The sequence below is a fragment of the Littorina saxatilis genome, linkage group LG12 (genome assembly GCF_037325665.1).
Source record: "Littorina saxatilis isolate snail1 linkage group LG12, US_GU_Lsax_2.0, whole genome shotgun sequence".
Classification (NCBI taxonomy): domain Eukaryota; kingdom Metazoa; phylum Mollusca; class Gastropoda; order Littorinimorpha; family Littorinidae; genus Littorina; species Littorina saxatilis.
In genome coordinates, this window is record NC_090256.1 from 44,949,639 (window position 1) to 44,966,493 (window position 16,855).

A 16,855-nucleotide genomic window follows, 5' to 3' on the forward strand; every position below is an offset into this window, starting at 1 on the left:
TCATGCATCGCAATAACGTCCTCATTGAGGATGAGGTGAGATCTGCTACTGTGAGTGTTCACTAGTTATAAGGGGAGAGAACTGCTACTGTGAGTGTTCACTAGTTATAAGGGGAGGGGAGGGGGTGAAATAGTATGGGTCGATTCGTGTTCATGCCTCGCATTAACGTCATTGAAGATGAGGTGAGAACTGCAAGTTTAGGTGTTCAAGGGGAACGTCATTGAAGATGAGGTGAGAACTGCAAGTTTAGGTGTTCAAGGGGAGAGGACTCCTACTGTAAATGTTCAGATTTTATAAGGGGAAAGGACTCTCCACAGTAAGTGTTCAGTAGTTATAAGGGGGGAGAACTGCCTCACTTTGGAAATCCCTCTTTCTCACACACTAGGCCCAGCCCTATCAGTTGTTACAATTTAAGGGGAGGGATTAGAAGAGTATGAGAAGTGAGACCAGGTTTATATTTAAATGTTCAGTTGTTCCACAAGTGAGGATGAGGTCAACAAAACTTCTGTTAAATGTTTGGTTTTTACACGATAGAAAAGCTGCTAAAAACGAGGTATAAGATCATTCTATTGATGCCTGGGGAGAGACACACTTTCATGCAGTGTTCAGTCGTCGCAGCATGGGCCACTTGATACTGAAGAACAATATGTCATCAAGGATCAAGTACATAAGACAACTTTTATATACTGTCAGTTCAGACCCAAGATGGAACCCTGCAGGAGCATCAACATGGTTCATAGCCTCCTAAAAACAGCCAGGTGTAGAGGTCAGCTGATCTGTCAAAATGTAAGGACATGGCCAATCTGTTGCTGACATTACAAGTCATAATGTTGCATTTTTGCAGGAACATTTAAGGACATGGCTCATCTGTTGCTGACATTACAAGTTATATTTTGCGTTATTGCAGGAGAAGACGAAGAGTGCGGGACTGCTGAAGAGTTCTGTGTCTCGCAGCTCTGGCTTTGCCAAACGCTTTGGGTCGAAACGCATGTCAAAACACCAGACTTCCACTGACAAACTCATGATCTTCCAGCCTACACCAGGTAAAGAACGACCCCCTGTTATTTTGCAATCATTGAATTGTAATTTTGTTCAACATCTCTCTCTCTCTCTCTCTCTCTCTCTCTCTCTCTCTCTCTCTCTCTCTCTCTCTCTCTCTCTCTCTCTCTCTCTCTCTCTCTCTCTCTCTCTCTCAGTGTTTCACTTGGTACTGCAAAGCGGATCTTGGGGGGGGGGGGGGGGGGGGGGGGGGGGGGCAGGGAGGAATAAAAAAAAGGACAGTATATAATATCAAGTGTGGAATAAGCCCCCAAACCAGCTTTCTGCAATTGCATCTCTGTTTTAGCACTGTCCTTCCTTAACTTGTGAGGAACTTGTTCTGTGTATAGCATACGAAAGGAGTGCCCAACAGAAGATTAAGAATAACATTTCTATACTATCTTCTCAGAGGACTATAATGAGCGCTTCTGGGGTGATAACGTGAGACAACTCCTGTGATCTTGCCGCGAGGTGGTGCCAGTTACCAGCCGAAAGAAAGAAGGGGCATAACCTCACCAGAACCGACCATTGTCTGTTTACCATATAAAATGCACGACTTACACACGAACTGTTACCAAACCGACCAATGCAAGTTTTTTTTTCCTCTCTCGTGTGATCTTGCCGCGAGGTGGCGCCAGTTACCAGCCGAAAGAAAGAGGGGGCATAACGTCGCCAGAACCGCCCATAAGCACTGAGCTTATTCTTGTGCATGCGCTTACGACTGAAGCTAGGAGAGGTTATATTGTGATTATTTTGTTAATTCTAGTGTATATATTTAATTGATGCCGTTGAGTTCTTTTATATCTGTGTGTGTTGGGTGTGCTTGGCTGGAGTGAATGTTTCTAAACCGCAATTGTCAACACGAATTCCCAACCTTGGGCAATTAAATATTGTGTTTTGTGTTGTTTCTCTACAGACACAGTGCGGCGTTCCATCAGCTTCCCATCACAAGTGAACAACACGCAGACCGTGACTGCAGCCTTAGCCCCGCCCGTGCAACTCCAGCCCGCCCCTGAGAGACAGAGCGCTTTCAAGCTCAAGCCTTTCTCCAAGCTCAGCTTCAAGCGCGCAAAGTGAAGCGAGTGATAAAGATACACTGGTTACGTTCTTCTTCCACTGCTCCTACGGGCAGTTCAACGTGCTGTGACGGAAATCCACTGCACAGCTGCTCAAATCCCAGGGCAGAAATAGGACTGTGGTATTCAGCAATCGTCTTCCGTCTTTTGGATGGTTCTCGAGGTATGGTGGTGCCACGTTCTGAAACCAAAATGTCATCAAGGCATACTGCTGTTCGCCAGAACTTTGCGCCAGACATGAACGGACTGTCTCTACCACTTCAGAGCAACCTAAGTCTTGGTATGTGGTCGTCCGGTGATTTGACGAGATATCCAAGAAAATGCCCGAACTGCAAATCAAGCCCATCTGCCAAAATTCTTCTTTGGTCGAAGCCTGAGGCTGTCCCAGCCAGTTCCGTATGCAGTCCTGCTGTGGATTGCTTATCAAGGTGTTTTTGCAAATACATGCAGCTACAAACCTTGATCTGAAATTGCTGATACGATTAAAACTCAAGAGATTCCAGCGAGAAAAAGCCCTCATGGGTCCTTTTACATGTGATTGTGCGAAGTCTGATCATTCAGGGAGAGAGATCACTGACTGAAAGGCTATTGGGAGTACGGTCACACTCAGCCTGTATTGTCATGGAGACTAGAAAGGCTAGTGGTAGTACTGTCACACACAGCTTGTATTGTCATGAAGACTAGAAAGCCTACTGGGAGTACAATCACACTCAGCCTGTGTTGTCATGGAGACTAGAAAGGCTACTGGGAGTACGATCACACTCAGCCTGTGTTGTCATGGAGACTAGAAAGGCCACTGGGAGTACAATCACACTCAGCCTGTGTTGTCATGGAGACTAGAAAGGCCAGTGGGAGTACGGTCACACTCAGCCTGTGTTACCATGGAGAGAGAACACCTACTAGAAAAACTACTGGGAGTACTGTCACACTCAGGCTGTGTTGTCAGGCACGGACATATATGGAGTTGTTGCACAAGCATCTTCTGGTCAAAAGTTAGCACTAACGCTGGAAAAAAGTCATGATGAAACACGGGTTGTGTCAGATTTTAAGAGTGATTACCCGAGAAGACAAAGCACCAATTTAGTGATCAGTGGGTTGATGATGTGGCCACCACTGCCGGAGGGTAGGTCAACGTTGCCAGCAATGCAGCAGTTGTGCTATCTTTGCGGTAGCCACAGTGTCGTGCTATCTTTTAGAACAATCACCTCGAAGTGGGACATGCAATCAGAGGTTTGAGTTATAGGTCTGTCGTCTTTTTCCCATAGTTATGAGCAATCATGCTCGCAATCCCTGCGTGTTAGCATGAAACACCAACAGTTATGGGAACAGTTAATTTCACTGGCAGACTGAACGAAGGCCTCACATGGCAATAATTATGGTCTTACTGATTACATCAGGCAAAGGTGCAGTAAACCAGTACAGTTCTCTTCTTGTTGGCAAAGAAGACAAGCCGTACAATTCTGTGTTTTCTGGCATAGAGTATAAGCCAATACAGTGCTGTGTTTGCTGGCACAGAGGATAAGCCAGTACAGTTCTGTGTTTGCTGACATAGAGGATAAGCCAGTACAGTTCTGTGTTTGCCGACATAGAGGATAAGCCAGTACAGTTCTGTGTTTGATGGCAGAGAGGATAAGCCAGTACAGTTCTGTGTTTGCTGGCAGAGAGGATAAGCCAGTACAGTTCTGTGTTTGCTGGCAGAGAGGATAAGCCAGTACAGTTCTGTGTTTGCTGCCAGAGAGGATAAGTCAGTACAGTTCTGTGTTTGCTGACATAGAGGATAAGCCAGTACAGTTCTGTGTTTGCTGACATAGAGGATAAGCCAGTATAGTTCTGTGTTTGCTGGCAAAGAGAATAAGCCAGTATAGTTCTGTGTTTGCTGGCAAAGAGAATAATTAAGCCAGTACAGTTCTGTGTTTGCTGGTATAGAGAATAATTAAGCCAGTACAGTTCTGTGTCTGCTGGCAAACCAAACAAGCTAGTTCTGTGTTTGCCGATGCAGAAAACAAGTCAGTACACTTCTGTGTTTGCTGGCATATACCAGACAATCAGTATGTCCTGTAAATTGACAACGACATCAGCGGCGCTCTAAGCAGACAGACCGATCTAAGACCGATGAGCAACAAGTACACAATTTGTACAACAATGAACATTAGAGCCATCTTACTTAGGAGATTCAAGACAAGTGCCATCTTCCTTCAGGTGGGTGTCATCAGGTGACACTGTGTTTGTTTGTTTGTGGTTCATCATGAGCCTCTGCAACCCGGTGGGTGTTTTGACTTTCAGACTGTGATACTGGGAGGACGTGTGTTTTTTTCCTGATCAGCTTCAGTGATTAAGACAATCTACAACCATGGTGAAGATATAGTCTTGATACAGAATGTACCTCACAGGCTGGTCTACACTGTTTTTCACGAAAAATTACCAGTGAACCAAGATTAGACTGAAATTTCTGTCACTGTTGTGTTAAAACAAAAATCTGTGAATCCAAGCAAGAGAAACTTAAATCCAGATCTAAAGGTTGCAGTCAAACAGCATTGCAGAACCAATCTTTTCTCAAAGCTTGTTTTAAAGATGAAGAATTTAATTAAATCTGAATATTCAGCTGTTGAAGAAAACAACAGGGCACCACACAGCCCAGTTAATGAATTTGTTTTAAAAACACTCTTCAGCTTTAAGGAGAGCTGAATGATTACAAAATCTCATTTTATCATGCTAAAATTGGCAAGCCAGCTCACTGACGTAGAAGGGTTCTAAGTCGACCAAACATGGGTGCATTCCCTGTAGGCCCACTTCCTGTAGGCTTTTTTTGCACCCGGTTGCACTTACATATCTCTCACTTTTTAAATGAACAAACTGAACCCTGAACTGAAAACTATATGACACCAAACTTCTGAGCACGCAAAATATGGATGACACGGTTGGTGTCGGGTGAATCACAGTTTGCATACATGGTACCTGCGATGTGAGGACACCTCCCATAAAAGGACACCTTCTGCTGTCCCTGTGATTATTATCTTGACCAAAGTGTACCTGTTTGACACGGTCTTGCATGACCCCTTTAGTTGAAAGCAAGACACAATAAACCTAGGACAGCTAGCCACCTGCAACGTACGTAGGGACACTTTTGGCTGGTCCCAAGGTTGTCCTAATGTATCACAGGTACTATAGCTACTGCATCACAGTATAAAGGGCTGGAGATCCACTTAATTGCTTCACTGTTACTTTGGGGCAAGCCCTTAATTGTTAATGAAAGTTAGTGACACTTGGCAGTGTGCCCAGTTAACTTACCAAGACACTTAACAGTTCACACCAGCAGGGACATCATCACAGTATTCACAATACACACTGTTCATGTGCCAAGTGTTCTGGCACAAGTTGTGTTCAAGACATAGATTTTGCAACCGCAGTACTTAAGATTGAAATATTTCAATAATGTTCTAGTTTGTTCTTACTGGGGCTTTTTTTTTTTTTTTTTTTTTTTTTTTAAACATTTTGGATGGATTTTTGTTTGTACTGGATTCCCAAAATCCAATGAATGTGTGCTATGCTTTTTTGTCTGTTCATATTTTTGCATTCAAAAAGCAAAATTAAAATCAAACCCATCATCATGCAAAAGCATTTTTAACAATTGTAACTGAAAACAATTTGGCATCCCATTAGGGAATGTATACATAGTTTGTTGTTTGGTGTTATTTTAATTCAGTTCTTTGCTTGTGCTTTTTCATTACTGTGTAGGTAATTAACTACTATGTGTGTGTGTGTTTGGTTTCATTTTAGTGTTGTTTGTTTTCACCTCATTGATGTGTTTTTTGCCATTTCTCAGGGGATGATCTTTTATGTTTTGGAAGAGGGGATTTTTGTTAAAGCTGATGAGTATTCAATCAGTATTTCCTTGGAAGAGTTAAAACTCTTGCTGACAGCTAGTGCACAAAACACAGTTGTTCACTTGTATGAAAACCGTTTCCTTTTTCAAGGTATGTTAAATCAACCCACGAGTTAATACACCATGTACTAGCAAAATTGTTACATTTCAAGCCTTTCATGCCCAATGTAAACTCAAAAGTGAGGACATTCTTTTTCAAACCTTGTCTAGACCTCTAAAATTCTGAGAAAATTAGGTCTTAAAAAGGATGGAGTATTAAAATGAGGGTCAATTAAATCACAGAAGTTATGAACAGAATAATCTAAGACAATAAGGTCTTAAAAGGCAGGGAGTCTTAAATTGAGGGGGGGGGGTCCTAAAAGTGAAGTTTTACAGACTACATGTATCATTTTGGGGCAATTTTACTGCATATTTATGGCTGTTTTCCACTTCTAGCTTTCTTGTATTCTATAACTTAAAATGAGTATTGTAGTTTCAAATTTACTAACATTATAGTGTTGTTCCTGTCATTCTATATATATATATATATATGACCCAAAACATTCCAACATGAAGCTGTGGACAACTGATGTGCTCAACGCGAACATGACAAGGCTTAATTAGTGATGTACATGTGTAGAGTTGAAGCAGCATTTTAACCATTACGCCGCGAGATGTATCAACAATCCTAGCACAGTTTTACAAACCGGGTTGGTTATATTGATACCCAATTGGGGAAGGGGGGTGGGCTTTTTTTGTGCTTTTTTAATGTTTGTTCAACCGTGATCAATTTTTTCAATAGCTATGAATAAATATGCAGGCCGACTGTTGATTAAGATTGAATTAATAAACCCGTAGTTTTATAGATTGAGTGTTCGTTGCCAGATATCACAAGGTGCATTTTGCACATTCATACATCTGAAAATGTCTACAAATCCTGTTTGTTTAGGTGTCTTTCTGATAAGTCACAAAGCAGGTGTATTCACAGAAAAGTGTATGGAAATAAAAGGCAAATATTTCCTTTCATTTGCTTTCCAGCTGCGTATTTGTTTTACACTAATGTATTCTTTTCTGTGAATTATTTTAAATTATATTCAATGTCTTCAATACAATGTGATTTTTCTCCAGAAACTGAAGTAGCCGTGTTACAATTGGACTTGCGGTGGGCATAATACCTTTGATTTGATTTTCCTCTTGCTCCTGGACTGTGATTTTAGCAACAACATTCATTTCTTGTTTTGGCTGGACTAAATGATATTTGTCTTATCATGGCTAGTTTCTGTGTCTTACATGGCACCCTTTGGTTCTTTTGTTGTTTTTGGGTTGTATATATATCCTTCTATTTCATCACTTGCAACTTAAAGTAAAGTGGCACTATTTAAAGTATTAGTAGGACACCGAGATTGTGACAAGAAATTTAATGTTAAACAAGTTTTGCATGTTTCTTAGTTTAAATAGCTTATGGAAATTAATTGCTTTTGTCAGAAAACATACATACAGGCTTAAATACCGGCAAGCGCTTTTTACAGTTCAGATATGCTGGGCACTTGCATGTCCTTATTGTGTGCAATAATGTGTCGTTTGATCTCAACATTTCTCATAAAACTTTTGTTTAGGTATGTAACGAGAGATGTCATGTGTGCGCAACTGTAACAGTTTCATAATTTTCTACGCAGGTTTTTCCTTCTGTGATGTACAATAAGTACCTTTGGTTTGATACTACTGTTTGTATTGATCATGTTTATAAAACAGGCAGTGTTACATACTGTTCAGCGTAACAGCGATGGTAATTACTCATGACGAGCCGACTCAAACTACATATTCTACAATGGCAGGACATGTCACATAAGGTAACGTACGTCACTCCAATCAGTGTGCAGAGTTGGTCAGTGTTCAATGTGAAAACTACAAAGAACACTCAAGTTTTAGCATTAGTGTTTATTCCTTGCCACACCTTTACAAATACATGTGCATGTACAGCTAGCTATCTGTAATCTCTCTAGTATGAAATCGAGTCCTTTCAATTCTTCATGGTAACAGGCAGTTTTCTGTTTTTACAAGAACCAAAAACAATAAGTAAACCGTTTAAAAAGCATAATTATGTCTGTCCATAGAACATTGCATCAGCTAAATGATACCATTTATACATTTGGACTAAATTACATGTAACTACAACACAAGTTATACTGCGTTTCTTTTGTGGGTCAGTATAGAAATTTACAGTAGCTAAGTTATATGTCTGTAAATTGTGTTAAATATCAAATCTTGTTCATTATTTTGTACCAAGTGAGTAACTGCAGCTGAGATTTTACTTAAAACAACAAAACGTTTAAATAGTCTGTAACAAAAACGAAGACAAGACCATACATTAAAGGAACATCCCATCAGCAAGGTTAGTTTCTGTTTTCATCTTTATGTGTGAGAAAATGACTGACTTTTGATGCAAACGTTTGTGAAACATCTGTAAATAATTATAGTACTTTAAGAATCAAATAATGTGCATAATTTTCTGTACAAACACACACAACTTTCAGGTTCACACATACGTGTTTAACTTTTCTTTATTTTTCTTTTAAAACCAATTTGTGTTGTGCTTTGATGATTCTGTGATGTGTCTTATGGTGATAATACAGAATTGTACGTTATGACCGTGCAGATATTGTTTGAATTCCGTTCCTTTCTTCGCCCGGTATTGAAATGGAAGAGTCCTTAACATTTGTGAAAATATGTGTTTGTTTTTTACTGATAATATTCCCTTGCACAATTTTTTGTTGGCCAAAGATTTGATGTGATAACTGTTGTGAGTGTGATACAAAAAAATCTTGTTGTTGTTGTCGTTGTACGAGTACAGACAGAGTGGTTGTGTCATTGGTTCGTGTCAATTTGTATTTTGAAAACAAGAATTGACATATCAAAAACACATGATGAAATAAATGACTGTTTTCATGTACACCCAGTGTGTGTGTGTGTGTGTGTGTGTGTGTGTGTGTGTGTTTACTGTGACACAGTGGATGTTGACAAAAATCAAACATATTTCTGAATGAGAAGGACGTACATTAACCACAAACCAACAGATAGGTTATTAGACAGCTAGGAATGGAAATGGAAAATGTTTACCATCCCACCTCTTTCCCACAAGACCTTTACCATCCCACCTCTTTCCCACATCCTGAATTTCTCTATGAGATAATAAAGTATTCTTATTCTTATTCTTCCCCCCACCCACACAAAAAAAAAAATTCAGCTTGTGCAAGCAAAATTAGTTTTACGTTGAATTCTATATTTCACATTTTGCAGTGGAGTACATAAAAATCAATTCAGTCACAGGTATTTGACCGGCAGGCAAATTGCACTGCCACTATAATCTCTCCAACCAGTCCTTTTATTTGCTTTAAAATGCCTGTGGCATGCAAAACAGTTCATCAAAAAAGAACCAAAGGAATTGCAATCATCTTCAACAATCACACAGACATGAATCATTTGCAAAGAAGTTCAGCTATAACTGTCTGAAATCATGCAACACAAAAAGCACAAGAGAAATAAATACGACTTCTGAGTTCACAATCTATCACTTTCTACAACAGTTTGCCCCATATGAAATAAATGTATATATACACTCAAGAAACAAACATCCAAACCCAATAGAAATCTGATATGAGTATTTTGATGTGAGGTCCCACAACTCCCAGTATGAACACATTTCTTAGTACACATCTTACTTCGGCTAATTGGTCAACTACAAAATCACCTTTTCATCAGAGTCACAAAGGACACCTGCACTGTGACTTATCTGAATAAAAAGGCTTTTTTAAGGCTATGTCTGTGGCAAAGCTTACTCAAAATGCTGTGTACTGCAACTGCTGGAACCTATAGGTTTCTTATAGGTCTCCTATATATGACCATCTACATTTATCTGAACAATGTTCCATACATGTTGACTTATTGATTGTTATACACCCTGCAAATGAATGGCAAGAAAATACATTATAATATTGAGGCAGGTTTTCTGAGAGTTGGCCACTATAGGAGGTTAATTAGTTTTATATTTGAGCTCAGTCTACATTCAGGGTAAAACACAGAAAACAATCTTTCCCACCAGTGAAAATGACTGTTGTAGGAATCGACAACTCGTGAGCTAGCTATAGCCTACGTAAATGCAACAATACAAAAAAGCCCCGAAAAGGCATTATAGAAATGGCTGTGCCTAATAAAACCTAATCTGAGTGATTAAGATCTTTTGGTTTTAGAAATATCTGCTGATTCTGAAGACTACTGTGACTCTGGGAAATGCCTATGACATGACTCCACTACGTTTTGAAGCAGCAAATTTAATTATCACAAAAATATCACTCCACATGTAGCCAGCATATGCCTATCAATTCAATCACAACGCAGGGCGGGGATGTAGCTCAGTCGGTAGCGCGCTGGATTTGTATCCAGTTGGCCGCTGTCAGCGTGAGTTCGTCCCCACGTTCGGCGAGAGATTTATTTCTCAGAGTCAACTTTGTGTGAAGACTCTGCTCGGTGTCCGAACACCCCCGTGTGTACACGCAAGCACAAGACCAAGTGCGCACGAAAAAGATCCTGTAATCCATGTCAGAGTTCGGTGGGTTGTAGAAACACGAAAATACCCTGCACGCTTCCTCCGAAAACGGCGTATGGCTACCTATATGGCGGGGTAAAAAACGGTCATACACGTAAAATTCCACTCGTGCAAAAAACACGAGTGTACGTGGGAGTTTCAGCCCACAAACGCAGAAGAAGAATAAGAATCACAACGCACCCAACAGCGTTCTGAAAAAAAACACAAAAACAAACACAAGTCTCATTTTTTGAAAAGGGAGCCAAAAAATACAGTACAGTTGCACTGAAATTGAGCTGAACTCACTGCATTTTTACAGCAAGAGCGTATACTCGCAGCATCGTCAGTCCACCGCTCGATGCACAGGCAGTGAAATTGACAAGAAGAGCGGGGTAGTAGTTGCGCTGAGAAGGATAGCACGCTTTTCTTTATCTCTATTCTTTTTAACTTTCTGAGCGTGTTTTTAATCCAAACATATCACGTCTATATGTTTTTGGAATCAGGAACCCACAAGGAATAAGATGAAATTGTTTTTAAATCGATTTCGAAAATTTTATTTTAATAATAATTTTTATATTTTTAATTTTCAGAGCTTGTTTTTAATCCAAATATAACATATTTATATGTTTTTGGAATCAGAAAATGATGAAGAATAAGATAAACGTAAATTTGGATCGTTTTAAAATTTTTATTTATTTTTTTACAATTTTCAGATTTTTAATGACCAAAGTCATTAATTAATTTTTAAGCCACCAAGCTGAAATGCAATACCGAAGTCCGGCCTTCGTCGAAGATTGCTGGGCCAAAATTTCAATCAATTTGATTGAAAAATGAGGGTGTGACAGTGCCGCCTCAACTTTTACAAAAAGCCGGATATGACGTCATCAAAGGTATTTATCGAAAAAAAGAAAAAAACGTCCGGGGATATCATTCCCAGAAACTCTCATGTCAAATTTCATAAAGATCGGTCCAGTAGTTTGGTCTGAATCGCTCTACACACACACACAGACAGACACACACACAGACACACACACACACACACACACAGACACCACAACCCTCGTCTCGATTCCCCCCTCTACGTTAAAACATTTCGTCAAAACTTGACCAAATGTAATAAAACTAAACGGGGCCAAAAACAGAGTAATCTTGCGCTGAACTTGAGCATAAAAATCACATATAAGAAAAACAAATAAAATGATGACTAGATCACAGATTATCCATTAGGCAACAGTTTCAAATGCTGCAGAGAAAATCTGTAGCACTGGCACAAGCAGGACACAAACAATGCTGAAACCCATTGCATTTTAAGTAGCATCTATCCAAGACCTCTCATATATGTATTTAGTTATATTCGGCTCATAATTTACCAATACAGTTTATACATTTTAAATACTGGAGAGATTACATGAGGTTGGATCACCTGTCTCTAAGCCATTTGAAATCAATAAAGCAATTCTATTATTGGGAAAATACAAATCGAGTTACTGGCAACTGTACAACTCGTAAACATTAAAAAAAAATTTAAAAAGTGTCAGCCATGATAGAATTCTCCTAAAAAAATCTCAGAAAATTTAGCCTTCAAACGGAGGACATCTTAAACTTAAAGTGGGCGAATACTTTAAAGACTTTATTAAATAAAATCTTGTAAAAGGAAGGAATTCTTAAAAAGAGGGTTCCATTGGGAAAAAAACAGCTGAGGAAGAATACAAGAATGAACTGCAGGTTTAGCACAACTGAACTAGTAATTTAAACACACTTTAACTGGTCTTGAGCTTGCATCTGCATCACTCCATGTGTTACAGGTTTTCATTCTAGTTGATTTGTATGAATCTCTGTCATAAATTGATGTCAGACAAGACTGAAGTAATATGAGGAGAAACTGATAATATATACACAGACAAATCTGAGCATGATCAAATATCACTGTTCTATTTATCTAGTAGTAAAATACCAAAAGTAAGATGAACATTTTGAAAATAGCTCATTCAGTATAAAAGTATATACGGTACACTTTGCCGAAAGAAAAGAAAGTTTATTACATGTATGTATGTCTAATTAGTTAGTCGAACTATGACTCTACTGATTGCTCAAGTAAAGTCTGTCTTTCTTTCTTTTCTTTCTTTATTTGGTGTTTAACGTCGTTTTCAACCGTTCAAGGTTATATCGCGACGGGGAAAGGGGGGAGATGGGATAGAGCCACTTGTTAATTGTTTCTTGTTCACAAAAGCACTGATAAAAAAATTGCTCCAGGGGCTTGCAACGTAGTACAATTTATGACCTTACTGGGAGAATGCAAGTTTCCAGTACAAAGGACTTAACATTTCTTACATACTGCTTGACTAAAGTCTTAACAAACATTGACTATATTCTATCAAGTAAAGTCAAAACAAGGACAATGAACAAGAAAAAGATGATAAAGGAGGTGCATGCCCAGCTCTGTTCACAGCCATAATACTTAGCACCAAGCACACAATACTAGCACCAAGCACACAATTATCATTCTTCATTGTTCGCACCCCTACTTTGCACATTTTTCACTTTCATTACTTTATAGTCCCATTGCTGAGAAATGTGAGCTGGCGCTTTCTCCCAATGAAAAATTAGCAACGACAAGAGTCAAAATACCCTGGTGTGTGCGTGTTTAGGTGTATATGAAGCAGCCACATCCGCTTATGGCAAAATGACCCAGGTATTTTACGACACAATGGTGACATGGAGGTGGGACATCTGACTGCATATTAAGTTGATCAGTGTCCAGCCCGGCCTGGATTTGAACCCGTGACCCGCAGATCAAAACTTCAGTGCTCTTCCGACTGAGCTACTGGGCCCCACACGTTGTCTGCTGAAACACTTATCATAACGACCAATTTATTCAGGTTCAGGCTTATAATGAAATAAACACATCCTCCAATGAAATTATCAGTTTGCCAACTATAATCCCACATAATTCATCATCCTAGCACACTATAGCTGCTACATGCTGAAAACTAATTTCAAGCTAATTCATCATCATCATGCTCCCTACCAGCTATTTTTACACAACGGCAAAGCAATTCACATTCACTCTGATAACACATATTTTGTTCATTTTTTCGAGTGTTCTTTGAACACTTATAATGAGCATTATATCAGAACAAGCAAGATATTCCAAACAAACTATTCCTAGATTTAATATCAGAAAAAAATGCCTGATGATGAAAGAAAGTCCATGTGGTAATTCAGCGACTTGTGATTAAATAATATTTACATCAGCTATTGATGCAAAAGTCATATTAAAGATATGTACAAATTACACCTCTCTCTCTCTGTCTCACACACACACACACACACACACACACACACACACACACACACACACACACACACACACACACACACACACACACACACACACACACACACACACACACACACACACACACACACACACCACACACACAATGACTTCATCGTCTTAACTTTCAGTGACACAAAAGGCAATAACAAGAATCGCAGAAAACCCGGGCATACACCGCACTCATATCATTCACACCCCAAATTCACACCCTTTGCCTGCTAAAAAGCAAAAGCCGCACAGCAAGCATCCATTGCTAACAAAATAGGTTGAAAGACATTGTGTAGTGATCACATACATCCTTGTGTGTCGCTAGTATAAAAGGCCCTACAGACACATATCAAATATGTTGTTATTTACACACGTTACAGTTGCATACCACAGCCAAGCGGGCGACCGACGCACTAAAGGGTAGCAAGCAAGCCAGTAGGTAGGTTGGTGTCGGCCAGAGAGCAGATTTAAATAGTTTATCACACGTTATCATTAAGCAGTGGAATGTCTGGTAACACTGATACTGGCTCCTAAATATACTGTGAGCTCAGAATACATCCCTATTGTTCTCTCTGGACAATGAGCAACAAATCACATGAGGTGTCTATATATCCACACTATAACAACCAAATTTTCTATCTAATTTTGATGAGGCAAAAATATATCACATCTCTTCCAAACAGAAGACTTTAAATTCAAGTTAAAATCAAAATTCAGGCATGTGAGAGGTAGGTCTTCAAACTGGCTAGCAACTTAATGTAATATAATTTATGCCACATTTCTTGTGTAATAATATAAATCATTACGCAACAGGCGTACTATTTAAAATGAATTTTCTCTCTCACTATATGTATAATAAACTGCCTGAAATCACAACCAATTTAGTAAGAACGTCTCCCTGGGTCCGTTTGATGTTCTGCATCTCATCCATGAATTTTCTCTCTCACTATATGTATAATAAACTGCCTGAAATCACAACCAATTTAGTAAGAACGTCTCCCTGGGTCCGTTTGATGTTCTGCATCTCATCCATTGAAACACCTTCATATCCACACACAGTATTTGCACAGGAAAATGTCTGGTTTCATTCAAACTCATTACCGCTGCACAGCCCCATCTATTGTCATGACAACCAAGGCCACAGCTAAAAGCCACTGTAGCATGCTGGCTGTTGTCATGACGACAAACGTCGCTCCTACAAGCTGTAGTACCCTGGCTACTGTCATGACGACCAAGGTCACCACTACAATCCACTCAAGGTGACCTTCAAGCCATTGTAGTATGCTGGCTGTTGTCATGGCAACAAAGGTTGCTCCTGCTAGCTGTAGTACTCTGGTTATTGTCATGACGACCAAGGTCACCACTACAATCGACTCAAGGTGACCTTCAAGCCATTGTAGTATGCTGGTTATTGTCATAACGGCAAGGTCACTACTAAATTCCACTGTAGTATGCCGGATGGCGTCATGACAACCAAGATGAACTTCAAGCAACAGAAATATGCTGGTTGTTTTCATGACGACAGAGGTGACTGCCACAAGCTACTTAAGTACACTGGATGTTGTCCTGACAACTGAAGGGTCAACCACTAGCCGCCTGACTGTTGTCATGATGAACAAGATGAGTACTACAAGCTGTTGTATGCTGGCTTTTGTCCTGACCATGTAGTGGACTGACTGGTGTTATAATGTACGAGGTGACTCCTACAAGCTGGCTGTTGTTGTGACAGGGGAGGCCTCTGCTACAAGCCGCTGTAGTACGCTGGCTGCCCGTTCTGCTGGTCTGTGGGAATGAGGCGACTCTCGTCTGTCACGGGGGGCTCTGGCTGCAAGGCTCTGTTCTTCCTGTAGCGCCGAACACAGCTCACCGTTGTTAGCAACACGAAGACAAGGAACACTGAAATAAAAACATAAGTGATGAAGATACAAGCTTACCAAAGCTGCTCAAAGCTGAACCGTCATCTCTCTCTGTCTCTGTCTCTGTCTCTCTCTCTCTTAAACTTTTATCATTCAAAATAAAAATCTAATTTCTTAGTTCTCTCACTCTCTCAGACCACGCCTTGCCTACAATCTTTTATCCTGAAAGGTAATGCATTATCACCATTGCCATTTCAATTATTGAGCACCCTGTAAGATTATCCAACTTAGTTATTGCGTGCATTTTGCGTAACAAAGCATATGCTTCAGCAATATTAAACTATTCAAAATACATGCATATGCAACATAGTCAGCCATGCACACACACACACACACACACACACCACACACACACAAAGTGCAACATCATGCCACCTACCTGCTACCAGCCCACAGATGAGAGCGATCAGCTCGGACGTGGGAACACAAGACATAGAGCTTCTGTCCACTTGATAGAAAGGGGCGGAGCATTGCTGTGGGGAGGTGGAGCCTGATGGGCAGAAACTGCTGGGCTGGCATTTGATTGGTCCTTTGTCTGTTTGCTGTAAAGACAGAGAATATGAATAAAATAACACTTGAGAAACGATCTTCTGTGAGTTTTGTTGAATTCTGTGCAATGGTATTTTTCTTCTAGGTTTAGCTGACTTCAATAGTTCTGAGCATGGCTTTTGTCTTCGTTATTGCCCAAATCCGTTTCGGTTTGTTGACTGGTTCGTTTTGTTGTTACATGAAGTGATTTTGTTTTATTTCTATATATAGGGTGCTGGAAAAGAGTGGAACCCCCCTTTTAAGACCTTGAATTTTTAGATAGTCTGTTCACAACCTCTGTAAATGTACCTCCATTTTAAGACTCCCTCCTTTTTAAGACCTGATTTTCTCAGATTTGTGGAGGTCTTAAAATGAGGTTCCACTGTCAGTGCCATTGCCTGCAACATTTGCTCTATCACCACAAGCAAGTCTTGTTCGTATGAAGGCGATCACATCACAGCTATCTAAAGAGACGATGAGACCGAATATATCACCCCTCTCACAGAATTGCCATCAACTTAAGAA

General features: G+C 39.9%; 2 protein-coding genes across 2 annotated transcripts in view; one reads left to right on the forward strand and one right to left on the reverse strand.

Moving 5' to 3' along the window:
- LOC138983110 (1-phosphatidylinositol 4,5-bisphosphate phosphodiesterase epsilon-1-like) overlaps positions 1–7,594 on the forward strand; it is a 124,956-nt gene extending 117,362 nt beyond the window's left edge. Inside the window, exons 35-36 of the mRNA XM_070356518.1 lie at positions 908–1,043; positions 1,955–7,594. Of these exons, the coding sequence (XP_070212619.1) occupies positions 908–1,043; positions 1,955–2,115 (297 nt within the window). The 3' untranslated portion in view covers positions 2,116–7,594. The remainder of the gene's footprint in view (positions 1–907; positions 1,044–1,954) is intronic.
- A 1,641-nt stretch (positions 7,595–9,235) lies between these two features.
- The window catches only part of LOC138982033 (major surface trophozoite antigen 11-like), a 37,217-nt gene continuing 29,597 nt past the window's right edge, over positions 9,236–16,855 (reverse strand). Inside the window, exons 14-15 of the mRNA XM_070355246.1 lie at positions 16,182–16,344; positions 9,236–15,782 (exon numbers count right to left, since the gene is read on the reverse strand). Coding sequence (XP_070211347.1) covers positions 15,628–15,782; positions 16,182–16,344 — 318 coding nt within the window. The 3' untranslated portion in view covers positions 9,236–15,627. The remainder of the gene's footprint in view (positions 15,783–16,181; positions 16,345–16,855) is intronic.